Here is a 27,268-nt window from a genome sequence, read left to right as displayed (position 1 = left end):
AATTCAATCTGCCTGAACCCCATGTCCCACGCAATGCGCAGACCTTCCAACATTGCACGAGCTTCAATCCTAAAGATAGATTCTTTGCCAATCCTCATTGAATAGCCACCCAACCAATTTGCATTAAGGTCCCTAAACACCCCCCGTAGAAGCAGTAGTGTTACCTGAAGCCAAAGCCCCATCAATATTAAATTTAACTCAATCATTCTATAGAGGAGTCCAATGCCTCAATGAGACCATAGGATTAGGTTCTAGGATCTTTGAGAGTGACGTTGCAAAACTCCTTGCCCAAGTAAAACCATTATTCATAATATCATTTACACAATTATGACCATTAGAAAAAAAACAAAGAGATTGCGGTTCTTCCAAAACAACCAACATAGTATGGAAAATAGAGCTTGCCAATCCACATCCATACTACCACAACCATGTGTATCGTGCAAGTTCTATAATAACCATTCATTAAGAGGCAATGATAAAAACGTAATTTAAGCATGAATCGACACCATTGCAAGCCACACCGATCTCGAGAAAGGGCACTCCTAAATCGTATGGAGACCAGTTTCCAACACATTATCACATCTAGGACAATGACCGTCACTAGACATGTGTTTCCTCACTTGCTCCCCATTCATTAACAACTTATTCTGCCACAACAATCAAATGAAAGCCTGAAACCTCTGAGGTGCTTTCGCATTCCAAATTAGCCTCCAAATATTAGCAAGCGCAATACTGTCCCCCTGATACATATTTCTAAAAATTTTTATTGTGGAAAGAATGCCTCTCTCCATCCATTTCCAAGCTAACCAATCCTGACATGTATTACTGGAAGGGGGCACAATAGATGTTATTTGTGTAACAATATTAACCGATAATAGCGAGAATAGACAAGACCAGTCTCAACAACCATTTACGTCTACCAAATCACATACTTTTAAAGTATCATCCTGTATAAAACCCTCAGGGAGGACCAATCCGTCAAACCCAAACGTCATTTCAAAAGTTTACAAGCCAACCATCCCCAATAGACCAATATGCATTAGTGATGTCATTAGACCAAACTCTCATCAAAGATCTCTAAATAAATGAACAATTACTCTTAGCAATAGAGACCAACAACACCCCGTGTATATTATACTTATTCCTCAAAACCTAACCCACAAGGCATCCATATTGGTAAGCAGCCGGAAACCTAGCTTCAATAGAAAATTTTGATTCTAATCAGCAAGGCTTTGCAACCCTAGATCTCCATTATCTATTGGACGACAACAAGCCCCTAAGACAAAAGAAGTCAGCTTCTTTGATTCGATACAAGTACCCTGAATAAAATTACAGGCAATCCTCTCAATCTCATTACACACCGAGACCGGAATGCAAACCGTACACATAAAATAATTTGGTATAGCTAAGAGCACCGACTTGGCCAACGTTATTCTGCCTTCCAAAGAAAGGTTCCTCACATCCCAACCAGATAGTTTATTGCGGACTTTATCAACCATAAAGTCAAAAGTACTCGACATAACTCTGTTATGCATCAATGGTAACCCCAGATAAATACCGAGATCAATCACACGAACAAACCCCACAAGATTACAAATAGCATCAGCTAACTCGTCCAGTATATTAGGAGAGGAAAAAATCTAAGACTTGCATTTATTCACTTTTTGACCCAAAAAGTGATAGAACCTATTAAGAATATCATTAAGAAGCACCACTTGACCCATATCAGCCTCGTAGTAAAGCGTAAGATCATCGACAAAAAATAAATGGGACAAAATCGACCCTCTCCTAAATAGAAATAAAGGCGTCCAATTCCCATGATCAACTACATCACTGATTAGGTGCCCTATCGATTCCATTCAAAGGACAAACAAATACTAATTAGGTGCGCTAACCGCCAAAGTGCAAATTTATTATATTTTTTTTATAAAGGAGCCGCAAGGTTATTTTTCCTTTTTCTAGGAGAGGGGCAAGGCTCTTGTGTGACCCCTTAAATTCGTCCATGGTTGATAGGATAACGTGATGATATGTATCCAGTTAACGTATTGGGCAATATAAAGTAATACAAGACAATCTAACTCACCACTCTCGTATAAGGCAATGATAACTATAAAATTTAAAGAAAATGCATTTAAAACCTATAATTTCATTTGTTTTTAACCCATTATGGTATAAGACTAGAAAAAAACCGTTTACTGAGTTAGGATTTAACCTTAGTTTGGTTACGCCTTCAAATAGGTTTCAATAAAAAGTCGGAGTCTTAATAAAGAAGAGTTATGTATGCTAAAACTCGAACTCTGCCTTTTGAATGTTCATCTATTCAACCATTCTTAAATTACGCAATGTTAACTATAAAATCATAAAAATCTACATTAAAAAATCTACAACTTCTTTTACATTTTAACTCACTGTGGTCTAAGATTAGAAAAATAAATGCTTACTAGTTAAGATTTAACTGTAATTTAATAAAAAAAATGCTTACAATTTTTTTAAAAAAAATAGTAAATTTAATAAAATATCAATTAATACATGTCTTTTAGACTATATAGGGAGTAGAGGATGGGCGTAACATGATTTTAACCCGTACTAAATGAATGCTTGACAAGAATTTAACCATCGTTTCATATTAATCGAGACCCAAAAAGCCCTCATAAAATAATGCATAAAATATAACTTCATTAATAATAAGATTTATTTTGATACATTTAAACGTAACATTACATATATTTAATTTTCTATATATAATGGTTAGAATTTCTTACATTATTTTTTAATGATTATTACAACTTTAGTCCTCAATAAATTACTTAGTGTACTTAATGATATTATGAATAATGGTGAAAGAATGACTTGATGACAGTAGAGGTGAGCATTCGATCGAGTCGAGTCGAATTGAGTCAAAAAATTTCGAGTCAGTTAAGTTGACAAATCTTTTTTTAACAATCGAACTCAATTTGAATTTTTTTCAAATTGAGTTAAAATTTTCAAGTCAAATCGAGTCGAGTTAACGAATCCTATTATTTATACTTAATGTTGCGTTTACATAGACCAATTATTTAACTAGTAGACAAAATAAAAGATTATTTAAACAATATAATGGTTTTGCTTTTTAACTTAATGGAAAAACATTTATCAAAACAATGTAGTTTTACTTTTTCTTATTCGAATTTTCAGATAACTTAAATTGTGTAATTCATATTTGAGTTAAACCGAAAAATTTATTTCTTATTCGAGTTGATCCAAATAACTCGATTAACTTTAATAACTCGAACTATTTGATTCAAAATTTGAATATTTATCGAGTTTTTCAAATCGAATTTTGCTCACCCTTAGATGACACATATCCACTTAGTTTACCGGACAAAATAAATTAATACAAGAGAATCCAATTGACCAATCTCGTATAAGGAAACATTAACGGTAAAATCTAAAGAACATGCGTTAAAAATCTATAATTTCATTTATATTTTAACTCATCATGGTGTAAGATTAAAAAGAATCGTTTAAGTTTACTCACCCTTAGATGACACATATCCACTTAGTGTACCGAACAAAATAAATTAATACAAGAGAATCCAATTGACCACTCTCCCTTAGATGATACATATCCTTAGATGACACATATCCACTTAGTGTACCGAACAAAATAAATTAATACAAGAGAATCCAATTTACCACTCTCGTATAAGGAAACATTAACTGTAAAATCTAAATAACATGCTTTAAAAATCTATAATTTCATTTATATTTTAACTAATGATGGTGCAAGATTAGAAAGAATTGTTTAAGAGTTAAGATTTAACTTTAGTTTGGTTAAGTCTAACTTTTTAGTTTACTCAAATAAGTCTATAATTTTAAGGTAAGGAAAAGTTACACGTGCTAAAACTCGAACTAGACCTGCTCATGGGTCGGGCCACCTGACCCGACCCGAAAGTTCGCCCAAAATGTGGGAGGGTTTAGACAAAAAAATAAGGCCCGTTTAGAAAACGAGCCTAGTTTCGGGTAAGGTATTTTTTGCCTAGGCTCGGCCCGAATTCATTAAAGGACAAAAAAATTATTTTTTTTTTATTTTTTAATATTATTTTCTTGTTGTTTTTTCCCTATTTTGCGACCATTTTACTATTATGTTGCTACTATTTTGTTGTTATTGTATGGATATTGTATAAAACTTATTTTATTGTTAATTTTGTTATTATTTTAAAGACATTTATTAATTTTGTTATTATTTTAGAGGTATTTGCTTGTTAAGTTGCATCTATCTTAGTGTTATTCAAGTATACATATTTTTAAAAATTTATTTTCAATTTATTGGGAAATATTTATTTTGATGTTTTTAGTATTTTTGATGTATTATATATATTTTAAAATAATATAAAAATTAATATGGGCGGGACGGGTCGGGCACGGGTTTTAGCATTTTTATCCGAGTCGGGCTTGGGCAAAATTTTAGGCCCATTTTTCTAGCTGAGCTCGGGCCTAGCAAACCGGCCTAAATTTTTAGTTGAGCTTAGCCTGGCCCAGCCCATGCACACCTCTAACTCGAACTACACCTTTTTAAGATTGAAAAGAAACACTTAAGAGTTAAGATTTAACTTTTGTTTGGTTTTGCTACACTTTAAATTATTTGCATTGTACCCACTATTATCAACCAAGGAAAAAATATGGAATGCACATGGGGTAATAATTCCATATTGATCGAATTAATCCATATGCTCCCATTTTTTATAAAATTTCGGTTAGAAGCATACAAGTACTATAATGGGCCTCTCCGTGGGTATCCGATAACCACATAGGTAAGGGTATAATCGGTGATTTGATAGGAAAAGCAACAAGATATCCAATATATAATATTATTTCGAGTGCGATAGAATATGATTGATTAGCTAATGTTTCAAAATTTAATGTTGGCTCATTAGAACCATATAAACCAGACCCAAAACTCCTATTAATAGAAAAATAGAACTCCTTGTAGTGTACAAAATAAATTTTGTAGTCGAGTACAGACATTTCTTCCCCCTGGATAGAAGTAGATAAACGAGAATTAATCCGAACTCCCACATGACGAAAAACAGTAAAAGATCTCGAGAAGAAAATAACCCTATTTGACCACTGTACATTGTTGGCATCAAGAAATGAAATAACTGTGAATCTCGAGTGATTGGCCAAACCACCAAAGTCGCTAAAATTGTGATAAATTTTGTCAGTAAAATGGGCCCTATAGAAAGTCTATCTATCCCCAATCAACAATTAAAAAATTCTCTATTTATAATCTTCCGCCACCTGAATTAATGGATCGTCCAATCGGAAATTATAACAAAATGCATAGGCTTTTAGGAGTTCGAATTTTTTAATTTATTTAAAATAAAATATATCTTTTTATGCCTCCTTTTTTTTCATATATCTTTTTATGCCTCCTAACCAGTTTAAGGATGGGGTTGGATGAGCGACGCGTTTACCTACAATTAGTATAAAAATAGTGATAACAATGAGATTAAATACTATAACGTAAAAAAAAAAAAGACTAAACGCACCACACCGTAAATTAAAAAATATGCATTGAACTTCTTTTATATTTTTAACTCATTATGTTATAAGGTAGGAAAGAGACAATTATTAATTAAATCATTATGATTTAACCTTCATTTGATTTTATCAATTTTCTAATTTATTCAAAGTAAAATACATCATATTCTAATCGTATATATATTTCGTTAAAAAATGTTATGATAAAAAAAAGTTGTAAATATTAGGATTGAGCAAAGTAAGAAAAAAATTTTGGGACAAAAATTAAATTATATATTTTTATTATAGTAAAAACGTAATTTTATTATTTTAATAGTTTATATTTTTATAATTTTTAAAGAATTAAATTAAATTATTATTATTTTTAGAATCACCTCCGTATTCAAACCTCAATATGCTGAAGGGCACGTAATACTTTTATGTAATAAAATTCAAATAATGTATTGAAAAATGTATAATTTCATCTACATTTTAATTAATTAATGTACAAAGTTGGATAGAAATGATGATGAGTTATTTAACCTTTGCTTGGTTTTTTTCATATTTTTAGTTTATAAAAAAAATTATAAGAAAGAGTTATAGATATTAAAATTGAATTATAGATATATTGATCTTTTTTAAAAAAAAAATCTAATTCAATTGTGAAAGTATCTGAAAAACTGCTTATAATCCATCTCAACCCTTAAATTAGAGAGTAAATGCGCTTCAGCATGCTAGAACCTATGTCCTTCTGCACTGGCCAACCAAGTTAAGACTCAATCGACTAGATATATTGATACTTAATTCATCATTCTCAAGTTAGATTATATTAATTGTAAAATTTATACGTTAAAATCTATAATTTCATTCACATTTAAATTTAATAAAATAAAAAGTTGAAAAAAGATGGTTAAGAATTAAGATTAATTTAATTTTGGTTTGGTTTGATTTGGTTTGGTTTTGCTAAGTTTTTAGTTTATTCAAAGTTGAATTTGAAATTGAAATTTGATTTAATTAGTTGAAACTGTCACCCTTAAAATGTGATATTCAATAAACTGTATTAAATAAATTTGGATTTGGAAACTACACTTCATTTATACCAATAAAACAAAAAACAATAATGTTCCTCTTAGTCTTTAATGCTTTAATCAAGAATTTAATTGAACTTCAAGGGTGGATTTGGCTCAAATTAAATGTAATTGTACGCGTGAAACTCTAATTGTGGTTCAAATGTATATTTGAAACTTTAATTTTGATTTAATCATACACATTTAAAGAGATAAATACATCAATTTATTTTTATATTAGATAAATATAATTAATTGGATCAAATCAAAATTCTTGTATATAATTGCACATTAAACCATAGTTCATGTATATATAGTTTTGAGATTTATCCCTAATTGATACAATTATAATTATGTTGAAGGTTGAAAGTATCTGAAAGTTTCTAAGTTGTTACAATGTTTAGAACTGCCCAAAACCCATTCCAACCCTTAAATTGGAGGATAAACACGCTTGAACCCACGTCTTCCTGCACTGACAACAGTGCTAATGCCAATTGAATTAAGACTCAACCAACTAGATTGTTCTCAAGTTAGGCGATACTAATTGTAAAATTTATATGTTAAAATCTATAATTTCATTCACATTTAAATTTAATAAAATACAAAGTTGAAAAAAAGATACTTAAGAATTAAGATTAATTTAAGTTTGGCTAAGTTTTTAGTTTATTCAAAGTTGAATTTGAATTTAAAAGTTAATGAAACTGTCACCCTTAAAATGTGGTATTCAATAAATTGTATTAAATAAATTTGGATTTGGATCACCAGACTTCATTTATACCAATAAAACAAAAAACAATAATGTTTCTCTTAGTCTTTAAGACTTCAATATCAAGGGTGGATTTGGCTCAAATTAAAAAGTTAAACTCTTAATTGATACAATTATAATTATGTTTTAAGGTTGAGATTGCACTCTTATGAAGGTCGATCCTACTTAAATTCTAAATATTTGCTTAAATCTAAAGGTTCATTCGATATTTAGAGAATTTGATTAATAAATTAGATTCGTTCAAAATATAGATCAAACTTAAATTTTAATATCTAAATTCCAAGACCAATTAGCCGGCTAACCTGTTTCTAAGTTCAGACAAAATAAAGTAATACAAGAGAATCCAATTGACCACTCTCGTATAAGGAAACATTAACGGTAAAATCTAAAGAACATGCCTTAAAAATCTATAATTTCATTTATATTTTAACTCATCATGGTGTAAGATTAGAAAGAATCGTTTAAGAGTTAATATTTACCTCTACTTTGTTACGTCTAAATTTTTAGTTTACTAAAATAAATCTCAATAAAGAAGTCATAAATTTAAGATAAGAAAAACTTACGCATGCTAAAACTCGAACTACACATTTTTAAGATTAGAAAGAGATGCTTAAGAGTTAAGATTTAACTTTTGTTTGGTTTTCTACGCTTCAAATTATTTACATTGTACCAACTATTATCAACCAGGGAAAAAATATGGAATGCACATGAGATCATAATTCCATATTTATCGAATTAATCCATATGCTCCCATTTTTAAGAAAATTCCAACTAGAAGCATACAAGTATTGTAATGGGCCTCTCCATGGGTATGCAGTAACCACATATGTAAGGGTATAATCGGTGATTTGATAGCAAAAGCAATAAGAAATCTAATATAGAATATTATTTCCAGTGCGATAGGATATGATTGATTGGTTAGTGTTTCAAAATTTAATGTTGGCTCATTAGAACCGTATAAACTGAGACCCAATACTCCTATTAATAGAAAAATGAAACCACCTGTAATGTATAAAATAAATTTTGTAGTCGAGTACAAACGTTTCTCCCCCCCATGGATAGAAGTAGATAAACGAGAATTAATTCGAATTCCCACATGATGAAAAAAAAAAGTAAAAGATCTCGAGAAGAAAATGACCCTATTTGACCACTATACATTGCTGGCATCAGGAAATGAATAATTGCTAATCTTGAGTAATTGACCAAGCCACCAAAGTCGCTAAAATGGTGATAAATCCTGCCAGTAAATGGTCCTACAGAAAGTCCATCTATTCCCAATCTCCAATAAAAAATTACCCATTTATAATCTTCCGCCACCTGAATTAATGGATCATCCAATCGAAAATGATAACAAAATGCATAAGTTTTTAGGAGTTTGAATTTTTTTTTAATTTATTTAAAATGAAATATATCTTTTCATGCCTCCTAGTTTCTTTTATATTTCGATTGTGTTTTCAAATATTTTTTATGCCTCCTAACTAGTTTAAAGGTGAGTTTGGATGGACGATACATTTACTGTAAAATCAGCGGTGGAGGTGAGATTAGATATTGTTGTGATACTGTAACGTGAGATAAAAAGTAAATTAAATGCATCGCACCGCCTATCCAAATTTACACTAAGTAATATTAACCATAAATTAAAGAATATGTCTTTGAAAATTTATAACTTCGTTTATATTTTTAACTCATTATGTTATAAGGTAGGAAAGAGACAATTATGAATTATGATTTAACCTTGATTTGATTTTGTCAATTTTCTAATTTATATTTTTTTTCGTTAAAAAAGGATTTATATAGGGGCAAAGTAAAAAAATTTTGGGTTCAGAATTAAATTGTATATTTTTATTATAGTAAAAATATAATTTTATTATTTTAATAGTTTATATCTTTATAATTTTTAAAAATTTAAATTAAATTTTTATTACTTTTAGGAGGACCAAAGTGTAATTTTATTAATACTAATTTAAAATTTTATAAATTATAAAAGAGTTTAAATGAATTCTTTTTCCATTTTAAGGGACTGCCATCTCCCCGATTCGCCTCTAATTCAAACCTCAATACGCTGAAGGTTACCTAATACTTTTATGTAATAAAATTCAAATAATGCATTGAAAAATGTATAGTTTCATTTACATTTTAACTCGTTAAAGTATAAGATTGAATAAAGATGATTATGAGTTACAGTTGCAGCTGCATGTTGACAAATCTTTAATTTCATCTACATTTTAATTAATTAATGTACAAAGTTGGATAGAGATGATCATGACTTATTTAACTTTTGCTTGGTCTTTTTTCATATTTTTAGTTTACAAAAAAATAATTATAAGAAAGAGTTATAGATTTTTTTTAAAAAATCTAATTTAATTGTGAAAGTAAAAATTACCTATAGCCTATCACAACCCTTAAATTGGGGAATAAACGCGCTTCAATATGCTTAAACCCACATCCTTAAGTTAAAATTTATATGTTAAAATTTATAATTCAGTCACATTTAAATTTAATAAAATACAAAGTTGAAAAAACATTAAATTTAATAAAATACAAAGTTGAAAAAACATACTTAAGAATTAAGATTAATTTAACTTTGGTTTGGTTTGGTTTTGTTTTGTTTTGCTTAAGTTTTTAGTTTTTTCAAAGTTGAATTTGAATTTAAAATTTGATTTAATTAGTTAAAACTGTCACCCTTAAAATGTGATATTCAATAAATTGTTTTAAATAAATCTGGATTTGGAGTACTAGACTTCATTTATACCAATAAAACAAAAAACAACCATGTTTCTCTTAGTCTTTAAGACTTCAATGTCAATGCTAATCAAGAATTTAAAATTTTGAACTTCAAGGATGAGTTTGGCTTAAATTAAAAAATTAAAGTAGGGATAAGTTCCAAATTATACATAAATTTTAATTTAATGTACAATTGTATACATAAATATTAATTTGATGTAATTATACACGTGAGACTCTATGCCGGCTTCCATATAAATATTTGTCGAGTCCCTTATGTCTCTCCTACTACATAGAGCTAGAACACTCTGAATCTTTTAGTGGTTCTAGCCGGCTTCCATGGTTTGAGCATTGCTATCAACATGGCCTCTTTGATGGAAGCACGCGTGCTGTTGATGGTGCATATGCTTTGGCCCTCGAACACTTTGGTCACTCTTTCGCTCACCTCTTCGATCTTGGCGCCGACTTTTTTGAACCCCTTTCTTATGTTTTTTTATCCGGGTTCCTTCCAGGCCTGCTCGATTGTACTGTTTGCTTTTTTTTCAAGGAATCATGTTGGAAAAAGAAAGGGTAAATTGTGTCCTGATACACTATTAGTAGTTTTTAAATCCTATAAGCGAGACCAAATACTGTTATATATGCTTAATAGGTATCCAAAAATTTTAAATTAAGTAAATGAGATTTTTAGCCCTTGAAAAATTAGTAAAATAGTGATGTAAGGTGTGTCAAATTCAAGTAATGGAACAGATGAAATAAAAAAACTTCTCTTTTTGCAAGAAAGAAGTTCATTTTCATAGTGACATACGATAAAATTAGATGAAATAATGTTAGGGTAAACTATAAAAATAGTCATTTTTGTTTGCCTCAAATTATATTTTTATCATTTATGTTTGAAATGTTACATTTTAGTCACTTGCGTTATCGTTTTGTTACGAAATGTCACTCTACCATTAAATTCCATTACCTCCCTCATAATAATTCTACATGACAATCCAAATAAGTTTTAAATGCCAACTTAAATTTCTAGTTGTTGGAATGAAAACAAGTTTTTAATTAAATAAATTTTAATTTAAACTACCACATAACACATCCAAGTTAGCATTTAAAACTCATTTAAACCACCACGCAAGTCCACTGTTAGGGAAGTAACGAAGCTTAACGTTAAAATGTCCACTTCGTAACAAAACGATAACGTAAATAACTGGAACGTAATATTTCAAACATAAATAACTAAAACGTAATTTGAGACAAACAAAAATAACTCCTTTTACAGTTTACCCATAATGTGATGCAATCATTTTGAATATTCTGTTTTCTTTTCTTTATTTTTCAATCGCTTGAAAATGATAATAGAAACATCTCATTTATTTATTCTGCTAGTTCCGAGAGATTAAGAAATATCCATAAACGCCTTATGACAATCTCGGTTTTTAGAATCAAGGGTTTATTATTAAACAATTAATAAAGTAAAACTGAATATATTCAGTTTAAATTTGTATTAATAAAATAGATAAAAATAATAATTTTTAATATTCGTTTGAATAGTGAAACAGGCTTTGCCTAGACCAGTTCAACCCAAGCCTGGATAATGAAATAAAAAAAGAATCCCCCGACTGACTGACACGAACCAATTAAAATAAAACTGGGATCAGTAAAAGCTTTACACAAAATGGAAATTTCACGCCAAAAATTACTCTCACAGAACCATTCAATTCCCAGGTTTCTATGCTATGCTATGGCATATAAAGATCTGGTTACACTATAGGCGTGACCCTGAATGGAATGACGATCGGAAAAGGCTGGCTGATTATACAATTGGGCTCGGGGAAAAAATACCTACGGGGGTCCAGACGGTGAAGTTTATGTAGATACTATAATGATGATCCAGTTACGTCCAACTCTAGGAACACTATGTCATGCAGCCACTAAAGAAAATTGTCGAGAAGAGGTTGAAGGTTTAGGCAGTTCACACAGTAGTGTGCAAAGAGCCGTAAGAGGGAGGTTTATGAGTGTCTCTGGTTAATTAGAAAGGTAGAAGGAGAAGCATTATTCTTCTCCCCCTTTCTTAACCTGGGGTCTTGACACTTGTAAACCTCTCTCTTACGGATGTCTGCATACCACCGTTTGAACTGTCACTCAAGCTTCCAACCTCTTCTTCTTCTCAACAAACATCTAAGGATCATCTTTGATCATCATAAAGTTGTAAGCCTAAAGCTTCAATTGGTAGGATGAAGAAAAGTCAGATAAAGAACGAAAATGTTTTAATCTAATAGTTGAGCTACAAAATAGCACATTAATGTAGTTCAACCATTAGATTAAATTGTTTTCTCACCCGTTTCTTTCTTTCCTACCAAAGGAAGAGTAAGTAAGACAACTCCGAACCAACATAGACATCGACAGGAGAGGATACATTATCCAAATAACAGGCAGATCATGCACAACCTTAGATAATGTGAATATTTAATCATACATAACATCTATATCCATTATTGCTTACCTTCAGGATCTGACATAGTGTGGGATCAGTCATCCCCCAATATGCAATAAGCTGTTGTCCTGATAGGGATAGGATCTCAATATTTGGCTCAAGGGATGTGTGGATTGATCACTGCACGGTTGCATATTGTTGACACATAGGGTTCCAACATTGATAACAATCTCTAACAACTATATGCTACATCACAACAAATCACGATGATGAGAAGTACATGCAAGTCACAGTTGCCTCCAATTTATTTGCCAAAGGCCTGGTTCATATGTGTTTGATACAAGTATTTCAAGAAAAATGAAGAATTGGAACACGCTACAGAAATACAACATTTTGGTATTTTCATATTAACCACAATATAGAAAGACTAATAGCAAAATAAACAAAGTGCCTTTAGTACAACGTGGCCTACGAACATTGAAGAGTAGAAGAGAAGCAAAAAACTTAATGAAACATTGCTATTTGATAGAATCTCTCCCCTAAAATAAGCTAAGTACTGAATACCATGTCCATCAACCACTTCAAAAATGAATCTATGAGTTTCCATGTGTTAATAATTTAACTTTCAACCAGGTCATAAAACATGAAAGCTATTAGATGCTGAGTGGAAGAACTGGGATTGAAAATCAGAAGGATATGATTCTCAATGATCATTTTTCACACCTTCTGGAGAAGAAGCTCCACAAAGTTATACTAGCATCAAGCACTGTGGCAAAACCAACATCTTCCTTAAATTTTGGTGAACCTTTTGATACTTTTTGGATTTATTTTCCAACATCTAAAAATATCAATGCTGGAAATGAATGAGGAAAGGATGTATAACCAGATATAAGACAAGACCAGAAAAGCTTCTGCAATTTCCCCATCCCCCAGTCAGGTAAAAAAAATATAGGGGCAGGGTTATCTTAATGAGCTTAGTAAAGTGGTAGACAGTTGAAACTGTATATTACAAATCGGTGCTCATCATTCTGACAAAAGGTACAAAGTTATTCCAATTTTCAACCCTAAATATACTATCATTCATTCTGAAATAAGTAAATGATCTTACAACTTCTGCTTGGGGATTGTAACAGTTTGAACGAATTTTCCATAGTCCAGTCTGCGAGAGTTTGAAAGAGAACGAAAGAGAAAATATGAGTCATTCTAGTAAAGAAAATACCGGCAACAGAAAGTTCAAAGGAACCGGGAAAGGACAAGTACTAAACTAATTGTGAACCTGAGAGTTAAAAGCCATCACGAGTACCATATTAATCATTGCCAAAAAAACAATTAAATCTTATTATTAAGCTGAAGGGTAGACAATATTGTGTTAAGATAGAATGATATTTACTTTGTCAAGTCGTTCGGTTGTATTTCTTCCAATCAAGTTAACGATCCTTTTCTTTGAAACAGACTGCATCTGCATTGAAAGTCAGAAGGTCAAAGAAATTAGGTTTTGGCACAAGAGAAGCATAGGAATGACTAATGAGACAAGTTGCATCTGGTATTGACACTCTTTAGCTGTTAAATCATATATAATAGTAATACAGTTTTACCAACTTCATTTAAACTTCCTTATAACATGCAACCAGATGTTTTCTCTATATATGTCATAGAAGGTGAAAACAGAACTGTTTCTTGATGTCTGGAAAGGGATTAGGCCTTAAGTATTAGCCCATTAAGCCCTAAAATTTACACAGATTCAGGTTCACTCGTCACAAAATCATGGAGATGGAACAAGATAATCTTTTCTCTTTTCTTTTTCAAGGGGCATAAGGTGAGAGGCTACACTTGTAAACATATTTCAGCGAAACAGTAACTAAAAAATAGCATCAAATAAGTCTTGTCAATATCCAACATGCCACTGGAAATAATTAAGTTTGACAAAAAAACACTCTACATGAAAAATAACATGAACTTTACTAAGAATGTGTTAAAATCTATATGTCAAAATTTATATAAATATAAAACAGCTTAAAAATGAATATGACATAACAAAATACATAAACACATCAGGAATATTGACAGGTCTACACCAAATTATAATACCCACTGCAATAGGCATGAAGGGAATGTCAAAACATGTTACTACATAAACTTCTTTAATCAATTACAAGATAAATTCAAGTCATGGAACAGTACCATTTGTAGATTTAAGCAGCTAAAATGGCAATGACTAAAATCACATATTTCTTGGTCAAAGAAGAAAAGAAAATTGTCAATAAAAAAGAACTCATGCCTGTTTCAGTAATCCTTCAGGACTGCAAAGATAGGTTGGTGGGGTTTCACTGTCCATCATCTCTAAGCAGCTGCAAGGTAAGTTGAAGAAATGAAAATGCAGGATGGAAATGGATAAATATCTACAACCAATATACATGATCAAACTTAGATAACAGAGAGGAGGACGAGGAGGAGGGGCACAATGAAGAAGCAAAGAACAGAAAAAAAAAAAAAACTTCAATTGTTGATGCTTGCTATTCCCTAACATCTAGATTGCATCTTGTAAGCTTTAACCTCAAGATTTGGTACATCTGCAAAATGATAGAAACATATTGGTTCCAAAGTTTCTACAAAAATTAGTTTCATTACGGAGACTCAAAGGTGGATATGAGATTCACAGCCTTGTATGTCAATCATTCCACTGTAATCTGTGAGCAAGTATAAGTTCACCCCAAATATTGCACCAAAACTATTTTCAGTCATTAAATGAATAATGCATTGTGCAGAAAGTTTTTGAAGAGGAAACCCAAACAAACAGAAATCCATCTGGGTAAAGAAGAAAATGAAAAAAATAAAAAAAGAACTAGATAAAGATAAAATTCTCACGGAATATGCAAAGCAGCTCCATGTCGAGACAACACTGAGACAACTGGATCATAACCATCTCTCAGAGCAGTGTTGTAGTAACCAGCAGTAAGTTCAGCAGGGTGTGATAGAGTCTGGTACCACCAATAAATTCCACCAATTTTAGCCACCAACATAACAGAAGTTTGCTCATTTTCTTGGTATTTTTTCAATATCTTTGCTGCCTTTGCAAGAATGGCATCTGCATGACAAATCAGCCTACCACTGTACCATTCCTGCAAAAGATCATTCCCAAGTATGGTTTTTAAATGCTAAGTTTGTTTCCATAATCATGTTTAATCTGAGGCTGGAGATTGCATATTGGATTTCTGAAAACATGATGTTATCACGCACTTTCCCCAATAAATACATACCTATTTGTATATCACTATGAGCCCCAGCCAAAAGGAGCTCTACCCCATATATTACCATTTTAGTAGACGAGTAACTTAGAAAATAAAAATGTTGCAATGATCATAAATAACCTCTCAATATGACAGTCAGTAAATTCAGCACCACTCTTCTATATTGCAGATATCTGGTCAATGGATTAAATTCAAATGGACGGTTTGAATACTATAAGTTAATGCATGGTAGCAGTACATATTATATTGGTGCCTGAATGTTGTAGAATATTAATCTGCACAATGTACAGACATAAATCTGGTACGAATATATTACAGATAAAGCATAGTACCAGGAAGAAACGGCCATAATCAGATAGAAAGCTCTCCTTTCCCTCTTCAAAGAAGGGCACCCCAGATGGAAGACTGTTGTAACAGCCAGCATTCTGTGGCCCTTTGTCCCCCCATTGAGGTTTTCCTTCTCGGCATGCAGCCATCTTTAAGTCCTCCATCCTGCAAGCAAAACTATCTTGAGAATAATGAAACACCTGAGCTTGTATTAGGATGGAAACAGTTTATGCCTACATGTACTTATCATAACACTGGAATTCACCGATGCCAGGGAATTTCCATCTACCATCACCAAAAGGATGAGCAGGATACCTGCACTAAGACAATCATGCAATGACTTCATAATCATGTTTCAACAATAACTTCATAGACTGAACAAAAAAAAAAAGGAAAAGAATAACATAAGAACCATAAAGTACCTAAGTTCTCCAGAAGGACCAAGACCGATGCTTATTTCTTCAATTACAGTTCCAATAAAGGATTCAAATTTGTTAACAAAACTAAGCATGAAATCTTCATAACACTGGAGGGCAGTCCGCCCAGATAACAGAGGAACATGATCCACCCCTAGTGTGAGATAATCATTGTTGGAGAACCCCTGTTGATCTCTATAGTATATATCTTTATTTACATCACCAATCTGACAGCAAAAGGGAAAAAAATATATTAGCTAGCAGTATGATAATATAATTTATAAATAACGTGCTCTTAGTGAATTTCCTATCTCATAAGCTTTTCAATGAAGTAGCTTAAGACATATTGGAAGATAGAATGCAGTCTCACTTACAGGATAACAAAAGTAGATCACCTAGCAAATGGAACTGATGGTTGAGTAAAAAATGTAAGTTTTGCCATCTGAATTTATTAAATCACTCAACAGATAGGATGGCAAGAACCCTACCAGTCTAATGTGTTGCACCGAAATAAAACCTTAGTAAATTGACAGTGCAATTCTTACTCTGTGACAATTCCATTAGAAGATAACAAGTAAATGGCAAACCTCCAAAATCCACAGTGGTAGACTCACACCCCCTTTTCCATGAGTTGAGTGAATATTTGAGTGAAAAGACAAAGCAACATGCAACTTCAGCCCTGAATCAGAAATCAATTTAAACAGCTCTTCATACAGAGACCAATCGTAGTCAAAAGGTGAGAAACGCTCCACTATTCCCCACCAGACTTCAACTCCAATTCCATGAACACCTGCCAACTTGAGTGCTTTTAGAGATACAGTTAAGGCCTTGAGCCTGAAACAACAAAGACCAAATCAAAAACCGTTTTATTTTGGAAAGCAAAACAAGGCATAATATCCAAAATTTAAGATATCAAAAACAAAAATCCTATAAATGAGAATGTTAATTAGGACAAGGTGGTTATATTCTCCTTATAGCGGAAAGTATGAGGCAGACATTGAGTCTACCTCCCTTTTAGAAAAGCTGAACCATACAATATATTGATAATCGAGCAGATGAAATGCCTAAACCTTACTTTCTAATTCTTGGACACCCAGAGGCATCAAGAGTGAATATATCCACAGGCATCATTACAAAAATAGGCACCCTCTTATCTTTCGATGATTCCAGTATCGTGGATCTCGATTTCTCTCGAGCATCCATGCTGCAAGAAATCAGTACTTCTACATCAGAGCAAGGTATATAATTCAGCTAAAAAGAAAACCATAAAATTTTAAATTTTGTTAAGTTTGCCAAGTAATATCCCATCACTGCAATCCAAGCAACCTAAGCAGTAACTTGTTTGAACAGAATCAATCTCTTCCAATGAAATTAAAAGGAATAAGAAGAAGAAGTATCATAGAACTTAGAAACACTTTGAGCCACAACAAAACCACATGCTTACTTCACCATACTAAGATAATTCCATTTCAGTAAAAACCAGAAACATGAGCTTTGTTTTTAAAGAAAACAGTTTACTAACTACTCGAAGTGACTCCACGAAATCATTTTCATCTTTTTTCCCGTTACATTGCCTTAAAATCTGATCAAAACGGAACAAATCCTCCTAATCGTCAATTGGCTTCATATCTAAATTCGAAAATTGATAATATAGCTTTACAATTTACAAGTGTTTTCTTCTTTCTTTTTCTTGTCAGAGCTGAATGGTTACGATTTCTCTCTTCTGAATTAGATAAACTAAAAAATCGTCACTTAATTTAATTTTTCAGCTCTAACAAAAACAGATTCCGCTTTTTATCAATTCAACAATTTTCCTTGCTCTCTTATTTTTATCGCCAACGAAACATTAACTGCAATGTACAGCTCTAAGATACGACAAACCCAAATTTTCTCCTAAAATAAACGCTTCCAATCAGCTCTTCGGTTATTAAGACTAATTACATTCAAGCAAAAAGAAGAAAAAAAAGAAAAAAGAGCACGGATATCGAAATTTTCATTTTGTACAATTTTCTCGGTAATCAAACAGGAAAAAGTTAGAAATCATAAAATAAAACGAAAAATATCAGTCACCGACCTCAAGATGCGACGTTTACCAGCAATGGATCGCCATTTACTGCGGAAGAATCCGCTCGTGAACATGCGGATCACTGAAACGTTTCGGAGAAGAAACTTTCGCGTTTTCGCTAAGTCGCGATCGAAGCTCGCCTTTGCGTTCAAAGTGTAGTAGTAGCCTCCACACTTGCATGCCATCTTTTTCTTTTTCTTCTTCTTCTCATCAATTTCTCTGGTTTTGCACAGAGAAAATATCAAACAATAAAAATAATAATTGTGAAAGCTATTTTTTCTTTTTTTTTTCTTTTTAAGGGAAAAAAAATGTTAGTACTACACTTTTTTTTCCTTGGTTTTTTTAAAGGAAAAAAATTCTCATCCTTTTATTTTATAATATGTATATTATACAAAGTTTAATGGGCAGTTTTGCAGTTATGCCCTTGAAATTCAAAAAATTTTGAAATTTGACATGATTTACTATCCCTAATTCTTTTTTGCCACTATGAGTTTTTTACAAAATTATTATAAAAAATAAAAAAAACCAAAATATTATAAGTTTTTTATTTACCAAAATATTATAAATTTTTTTATTTACCAAAATATACCAAAAAAAACAAAAAACAGGAAAAAAAAAACTGCAAAAAGCCTGCACCGAATTGACAACACCCTGGTCAGGCCAAGGTGATTGGCGGCAACAAATGTGCCAAAGCCATTGGCGGCACCAATGGTGCCATACTGATTGGCGGCACTACTCGTGTTATAAACACGAGCTCTGTCCAGCTGAAAGGAGAAAAATCAGAAGAAAAAGAAGAAGAAGAGGAAGAAGAGGTGCTACGAAAAAGAAGAGAAAAAGAGAGAAAGAGAAGAGAAAAAGAAGGTATTTTTTAAAAAATAATTGATTATATTGTTGTTATTGTTTGTATATTTTGTAATATTTTTTGTTTTAGTTTAGTTATTAAGATTAATAAAACTCAAATTGATAGTTTTAGTTAGTATTATTATTATTATAGTTGTTGTTGTTGTTGTTATTGTTGTTGTTGTTGTTGTTAGTATTAAGATGTTATTAATGTATTAAGATGTAACTTAGTACTATTATTGTTAGTAAAAAACTAGTATTATTATTATGGTTAGTTATAATTTTTATTTACCAAAATAAACTAGTTAGTAAAAAACTAGTATTATTATTATAGTTAGTTAGTTATTATTTTTAGTAAAACCCTAATTAATAATTTTAGTGTGTATTATTTTGAGTATAAAATTATTAATATTATTATTGTGTTAGTTATTAGGATTAGTGGTTAAACGGTTTTTATGTACAAAATTGCATATTGAAACATTAATTTTTTTTTAAATAATTTATTTACCGTTCGAGAATTTTTATGAGATTTTGTTTATTTTTTGACAGATTAAATATTGAAGATGGATGCTAAGTTTCTTGTATGCGTTTATTTCGATGGAGTCATCTTGACAACAAGTGTTGGATGTGTATTTGAATGTCGGTAACAAATAACAATGAGATTTAATAGAAATGTATCGTTCAATGAAATGAAGGCAGGGATTAATGCAAAAATTCTTAGACGTTGTGGGAGAAAGATATCAAAAATTTTCTACAAGTTTCCAGTTTCGACAAATCTGGTCAAATTCGTCGAAATGGAACTTGTAGACGACGAAGACGTGGAGACAATGGTCGATCTCTACTGTGGGAATGAGAGTGAGAAGAATGCACTGAATCACTTATTTGATGAAGAAGACGGAGCTGAAGAACCATGGATGGTGGCTCCAATATCATACGTTGATAGTGAATCGACTATGGGTGGAATCGGTATCGACCTGAATATTACACCCGATGTTGATATGGTTGGTGGTGAAGAAGAAGGTGCTAGCGAAGAAGAATGTGGTGGCGATCATTGGGATGAATAGGTCGATAGTGACAATGATCCCGATGTGGACGATGTACCTGATGATATTGACGATGAAAATGTCAACAACGATGAAGGCATTAACGCTTCTTCGACCGGGGAGCAGATACGGCGTATTTTGATACACAATAATCCTGGGCCACACATGTCGCTCATAGACCCCGACGCAGCGTATGTAGCTGAGTTTTCGGAGTACCCTGAAATAGTTCATTCTCACGGGCTGGCCGTAACATCTGATGATGAGGAGTTATTCATAGGCCAGAGATTCGAGTGTAAAGAAGAGTGCATATATGCCATTAAACGGTACAGCATGAAGATATCGGTGGATTATAAAGTCTCCGTGTCTACTCTGACAATATATGTTGGAGAGTGTTGGAAGGCAGCAGAAGGCTGCAATTGGCGGGTACGAGCTGCATTCATTAGAAGTTCTCAGATGTGGGAGATACGAAAATTTGTTGGTCCTCATACATGCACATTAACACGTATGACAGAAGATCATGGAAAACTTGATTCAAAAACTATCTATACGTGTATCATGCCAATGGTGAAGGACATGCCGACTATTAAAGTTTCGGTACTGATTGCCGAAATGCAAGCACGATTCTAGTATCGAGTCTCATATCGGAAGGCATGGATAGCTAAACAGATGGCGATGGAGCAACTGTATGGGGATTACGATTCATCGTATAACGATCTTCAAGGTTGGATAGCTGCTATGCGGGAGTACATACCGAGGATTGTGATTGAGTTGCAGACAATGCCATATTACGGCCCGGATGACCAGTTACAGCCGGCAAAAAGGATTTTCCATCGGATGTTCTGGACATTCGATCCATGTGTGCGGGCATTTCCCCACTGCAAGCCATTTGTACAGGTGGATGAGACCTGACTGTATGAAAAATATACATAGATCCTACTTCTTGTAGTTACTCAAGACGGTAACAGAAACGTGCTCCCAATAGTATTTGCTATTGTAGATAAAGAGAACATGGAGTCTTGGGAATTCTTCTTCACAAATCTGCGGAAGTATGTTATTAGAAACGATAACATTTGCATCATCTCTGATAGATGGTAGGGTTTAATTGTAGCTATTAGGCGTTCCGGTGTGCCGTGAAGATCCGTTTACTGTATCCGTCACATTGCGGCTAACTTCCACAAAGATTATAAGAATGCAAAGTGGAAGAGACAAGTCGTGGCAATGGGTAAATCATAACCTTATATTTTCAATATAAGTTGTAATGTTTGATGTTATCGACTTACTAGAACTTATTTTTCCTTAATACGTATACAGCGTACGAGTTAGAGCCACATATTTTCCGGCAAAGAATGATCCGACTTGAGAGTGACATGGAGGGACAGACAAACACATCTTTCTGATAATGATTGGGCACAATGGAGCCGTAGCAGTGGGCTCAAAGTTTTGACGAGAGCTTTCGTTATGGCCATATGACCATAAACTTAGTCGAGGGGATCAACGCTGTCTTGTTGAAAACACGTCATCTTCCGATTGCATCGGTATTTTCTGCTACTTTCTACAGGCTGGCTACTTTGATGCCAAGAATGGGTCAGCAGCAAGTCGACCAGATTCAGGCGGGACACGTGTTTGTCGAACATGTCAGGGATGCAATGGTCGCAAACCGTCAGTTGGCGAGGTCAATGAACGTGGAAATATATTCACGACACGACGACTGAAAACGTTTCAAGTTACTGAGACCATCAGTCGTCAACCTGGTATACCAACTAGGTCCTACGGAGTTGATCTCCGGAACAGACAGTACTAGTGCAGGAGGTTTGAAACATATCATTATCCCTGCGCGCATGTCGTGGCAGCTTGTGCTAAAGTCAACCTTGATGCTGAACAATATGTCGATGATGTGTACACGCTGGAGCGCACATTGTGTGTCTGGGAGAATGAGTTCCCCGTCCTGCCTGATTTATATACGTGGGAGGTGCTGTCGACGACTTTCGAGCTTCTCCCAGACAGAGTGTAACACCCCTTACCGTATTCGACACCGAAATAGGGTACGAGGCATTACCGGAGTTTACTAATTAACTTTCAGACATTTCATTTTTATCTAACATTCATATTTATAACCAATCAAAATCAAAACATTAATGAGCTAACGTTAACCAATTTAACTTATACACGCCATTATAACCAGAATCAATTCATCCAAAATTACAAATAGAACCAACAGATAATGTGATATATCTCCAACAAGCTTCCGATAATCATTTCACTGCATCTAATAATTGTACATATTACCAATAATAATTCAATTTCAATAATAAAACACATATCTATATAATATTCATCATCAAATAACATTCACTTTAATTAAAATTATACAGAATATAGTTCATACGAACTTACCAGGCTAAATTGCAGAAATATCAAAATTCAGGGACATTTTTAAATTTTTTTATTTTTCTCGAATTTCTATCCAATCTTGATCTAAATTAATATTTCCTTAAATTTACTAATTTAAATAATAAAATAATTCATTTCATACAATTTGATCACTTTTTGACATTTTTACAAATTTACCCTTAAATTTTCACATTTGTTCAATTTAGTCCCTGAAACATATAAATTGGTCATTATTAATAAAAACTCATGCTAGTTGAATAATCATATATTTTCCTCCTCCTCCTCTCCATTCCACATCCTTAATATATATAACATGCTTATATGTAACATTATCTATAATTTCACATTTATTTATATCCATTCAAAGCTGTCCACTTGAGTCATAGTCACCAAATTATTTATATCTTGAGCTACAGAACTCAAAATTGATATCTGTTAATTTTATATGACAATAGACTCACATATATTCTTACCATAAAATTTTCAGAATTTTTGGCTTAGCCAATAAGTACAGTTTATTCTTTAAATTCATCCCTGTTCTGCTGTCTGACAGTTCTGACCCTTCTTCACTAAAACTTAATTATCTCCTCATACAGAATTCAAATGATGTTACCGTTTGTTTTAATTGAAAATAGACTCATTAAGGATTTAAATATATAAATTTAAGCCTCTAATTATTTTTCTCCAATTTTTTATGATTTTAAAAAGTCAGAACAGGGGAACCCGAAATCATTCTGACATTATCTCACATAACCTATTATATCTCATAATTTACAATTACATTGCTTACACTGTTTCTTCTATGTGAAACTAGACTCAATAATATTTAATTTCATATTTTTTTCATCCTCTAATTTCGTTTCCACAATTTATGGTGATTTTTCAAAGTTAACCTACTGCTGCTGCCCAAAACTATTTTAGTGCAACATGTTAATTTCTAAGTTTATAACTTCTTTATTCCCTTTCTCTATAATAATTCTCATCACTTTCACTTATTTATCTTCACTAATATATCAAGAACATAAGACTTTATATAAGAAAACTCTACTATAACATCTTTTGCATGCTATTTCCAATAATATCAAACTCAAAAGTACATAAAAATCTTGATGTTCTTACCTTGTGCTATTGATTTCAATCTTTAACTTGATTTTCTCTCTCCTCCAGCTTCTATTTCTTGAATCTAACTTGATATTCTAGCTCCCCATAGTCTCCTTGTTATCTTTCTCTCTTGATGGATATGAAAATTCTTTTAATTTCTAAGTGAAAATGGTGATTTTTTTGTAAAAGGACCAAATTGTAAAGAAAGTAAAACTTCCTTTCCTCTCTTCTCTTCAACGTGAGATGCATGAAAAAGATTATTATTTCTCATCATCTTTCCTCCCTTTTATATTAATCATTTAATAATAAAATATTACTAAAAATCTTAATAAAATATTAATTAAATAACATTTAACTAATTAATTAATTAAAAATATCACAAACATCATCATTACCTTCTAGAATTCTCTCTCTTTCTAATTGACCATTTTGCCCTTTATGTTATTTTAAAATTCCATCATTGAGTCATCATTAAATTTGGTAAAATTACAATTTAGTCCCTCATAATTTCTTCATCTATTCAATTTGGTCCCAATTCATCCATCTTCCTTAGTATCTAGATTATTCCATCCTTAAAATATTTACACTATTGGTCCTTCAAATTTTTTATATTTACACTTTAACCCCTCAAATTTTGAGTATTTACTCTTGGGTAACAAAACTTTTTTCACTTTTGCAATTTAATCCTTTCTTGAATAATATGTCATAATATACTTTCCAATGTTGACATAACTCAATTACCCTTTTTATCACTTTATTTCCTTATTTTACCATATCAGTATTTTCATGCAACCTTCTTATCATAATGCAACCCATGTCATAATTTTAAAATAAATTTTTCCTTGTCGGATTTGTGGTCCCAAAACCACTGTTCCATCTAGACCCAAAATCGGGCTGTTACACAGAGGGCTACGGAGGAATCCAAGGGGTCGTCCGCAGTCAAGCAGAATCCGTAATGAGATGGACATTAGGGAGAAATCTGACGGAAAGCATTGTGGAATATGCAGGTTAAGTGGTCATAGTCGGAATAAATGCCCTAACCGAAACTTTAATGTTGGACAGTCGTCCGGATCGGTTCAGAATTGACCTAATGCTGTAAAATTTTTATGTATATTGTTATAAAAAGTATAATTCATTTGAAATAATTTTTATTATTCGGCTTATGTTTATGCTTAAATTGTATCCAAATTGTATCCAAATTAAGTTATAAAATACCATGTGCGCATTAGGAATTATTAAAATTATATCGACAATAGAGACATTTATAATTGGATTCAGCTTTAATATAATGAAAAAATAGAATAATTAAATTTATACAAAAATTTTCAGAAGTAAGCAAATAATAAATTAGAAATATTAAATTTATACAAAAAGTGTATTAAGCCCCTAAAATTGATGGTTCGATGGTGTTGTCCTAGGGTATACCTATTCGGAGGTCGACGATCACGTTCTGGGCGATGACCAACATCATCATTCGGCGCAGGTGGGGGTGTGGCAAACATAGAGGAAAAATCCTGTGGCTCATTCGCCACGGATGAACTTGATCCGGAATGAGTCCCATGATGCTGCGGATACGGGTCAGACGGGCCGGGCATGTTGTACTGCGGCGGGTAGGATCCAAACAGTTCAAAGTCGTAGGCGAAGCTTAGAAAATAGTCATCGCCCGCCAAATCCGGACGATAGCCATGTGAATCCACATTTGACTGTGATTGTTCGGGATCTGGCTGGGCTTCTTACTCGAGCTCTGCTGGTTGCGGACAATAATATGCCACCGGATCTGGATCCATCGGGTCCGCTGCGTCCGATCCCTCAAGTTGCTGCACGTGCGGGGGGATTACAGTCGACTGGCCTCCAAGTATATATGGCTTCCCACAACTATAATACCATTGAATATACTCTAGTGATGGTTGCGGGTCGGTAGCCATAACCATCTGAGGTATTCGACGCAATCGATCGTTCCACAGTGCTACAAATTTCCGATGCTTAATTCTCCAATCCAATTAAAATCTTCCTCTCTTAGTCATGCCGTGAACTTCCCCCACCTGGCACGGCGGATCCGGGATAGGTTGGATGCAACCAAACTGTCGTAGCACCCGATCTTCGTGATACCACTCGACTACATTGAAATTGATAATTGGTGCGTTAGTGCACCATATGTGGGAATCAACGTATGCGGACGAGGGTACAACATTTGTAATTTTTGACCTACGATATGGCATCCATATAAACTGCATGATTAATAACATTGTAACGAGTTAGAGGCATAACGTGTGAGTAAGATATAGAAATAGAATAGATGTCATGAATATTAGAATAGCAGCTTACCCCTTTCCGGGCATGCTGTTCAATCATGAGGCGGTATATCGGGACATCATACGACTTCCCAATGCCTGGATGAACACTCCACCTACAAAAAATAATATAGGGTTTAGGGTTGGTAACATTAGTCAATACATTATGACTACAAAATAATGACAATTTATATTTTATCACCTATTCAGCAGTGGATACACTTATGGTTGGTGACTAACGGATGCCAAAAACGGCAGCCGATAAAGCGCCCAAGACTGCAGTAGTATGAGGCATCCGCCCATGTCTACAACATTCGGGTTTGTCGACCGACAAAGCTCCCGATACAACATTGCTAGAACGACGGAACCCTAGCTATACGACCTAGCAGTGGACAAATCAGCTAACAGGGGCAAGTACATCAAATGCACATTATCGCCGTTTGCATCAGGCATGAGTACTGCCCCTACCATATGCATGATGTACGCTCGAGCAGCACACATCAACTCACCTTCAGTTGCAGTCGCTGATAATTGTCCAATTTTGGCTTTCAGCCATGTCAATTTTATGCCGAAAAAATATGACTCACTGTCCCCTGGCGAGTCTCCTAGGAGCTGATAGCAAAGTGCAGTCGGATCGGTAAATGAAGATACTCCCGTTACGGGACTCCCGTCAATTGGGAGCCCAAGCTGCAATGCAACATCCTCCAAGGTCACCGTGCACTCCCCACATGGAAAATGAAAAGTGTGGGTCTCCGGGCGCCACCGCTCCACTAGCGCAGATAATAAATCAAAGTGTAAGTCGGAGGACCAGATCAATGCTACTGACCCAAATCCGGCTAGCTCCAAGTACGGCATCAATCGTGCATCCGGAGCTTTCTTTAAAACACTCACACGGCCCCTTAATACTCGGAACGAGTCCTGTTAGTGTTAAATTACAAAAAATATTACGATAACATGATTTATTTGTATATACTGCGTATATCCTTTTTAAATAAATAGAACTCGTGATTAACAAATAATAAATCATACCGCGTTATTAGCCGCATCAGATATGTGTCT

The 27,268-nt window shown here is 33.1% G+C and overlaps 1 protein-coding gene across 2 annotated transcripts; it reads right to left on the bottom strand.

The window, feature by feature from the left end:
• Positions 1-13,396: 13,396 nt before the first annotated feature.
• On the bottom strand, positions 13,397-18,863 carry LOC107920614 (inactive beta-amylase 4, chloroplastic). Of its 2 annotated transcripts, none has more exons than XM_016850408.2 (10): positions 18,553-18,863; positions 17,554-17,682; positions 17,066-17,312; positions 16,485-16,705; positions 16,300-16,377; positions 16,068-16,239; positions 15,353-15,606; positions 14,766-14,835; positions 13,878-13,946; positions 13,397-13,646 (listed from the first exon to the last, which is right to left on the bottom strand). In XM_016850408.2, the coding sequence occupies exons 1-10, from the start codon at positions 18,726-18,728 to the stop codon at positions 13,494-13,496; spliced, it is 1,569 nt and encodes a 522-aa protein (XP_016705897.2). In that variant the 5' UTR covers positions 18,729-18,863; the 3' UTR covers positions 13,397-13,493. The 2 variants fall into 2 exon arrangements, with proteins under 2 accessions (XP_016705897.2, XP_016705898.2); XM_016850409.2 differs by having other exon boundaries at positions 16,068-16,227; positions 18,553-18,861.
• Between the last annotated feature and the right edge of the window lie 8,405 nt (positions 18,864-27,268).

This window comes from Gossypium hirsutum, chromosome D08 (assembly GCF_007990345.1).
Source record: "Gossypium hirsutum isolate 1008001.06 chromosome D08, Gossypium_hirsutum_v2.1, whole genome shotgun sequence".
Classification (NCBI taxonomy): domain Eukaryota; kingdom Viridiplantae; phylum Streptophyta; class Magnoliopsida; order Malvales; family Malvaceae; genus Gossypium; species Gossypium hirsutum.
Note: the sequence above shows the minus strand (reverse complement) of the source record. Positions and strands in the feature narration are given on the sequence as shown.

Excerpts from the sequence above, each read along its gene's own strand:
- LOC107920614 (XM_016850408.2), bottom strand. The coding sequence starts at position 18,728 with ATGGCATGCAAGTGTGGAGGCTACTACTACACTTTGAACGCAAAGGCG. Across the intron at positions 17,683-18,552 it reads GGTAAACGTCGCATCTTGAG|CATGGATGCTCGAGAGAAAT; the intron begins GTCGGTGACTGA and ends GATTTCTTGCAG. Across the intron at positions 13,647-13,877 it reads CAACCGAACGACTTGACAAA|ACTGGACTATGGAAAATTCG; the intron begins GTAAATATCATT and ends AAACTCTCGCAG.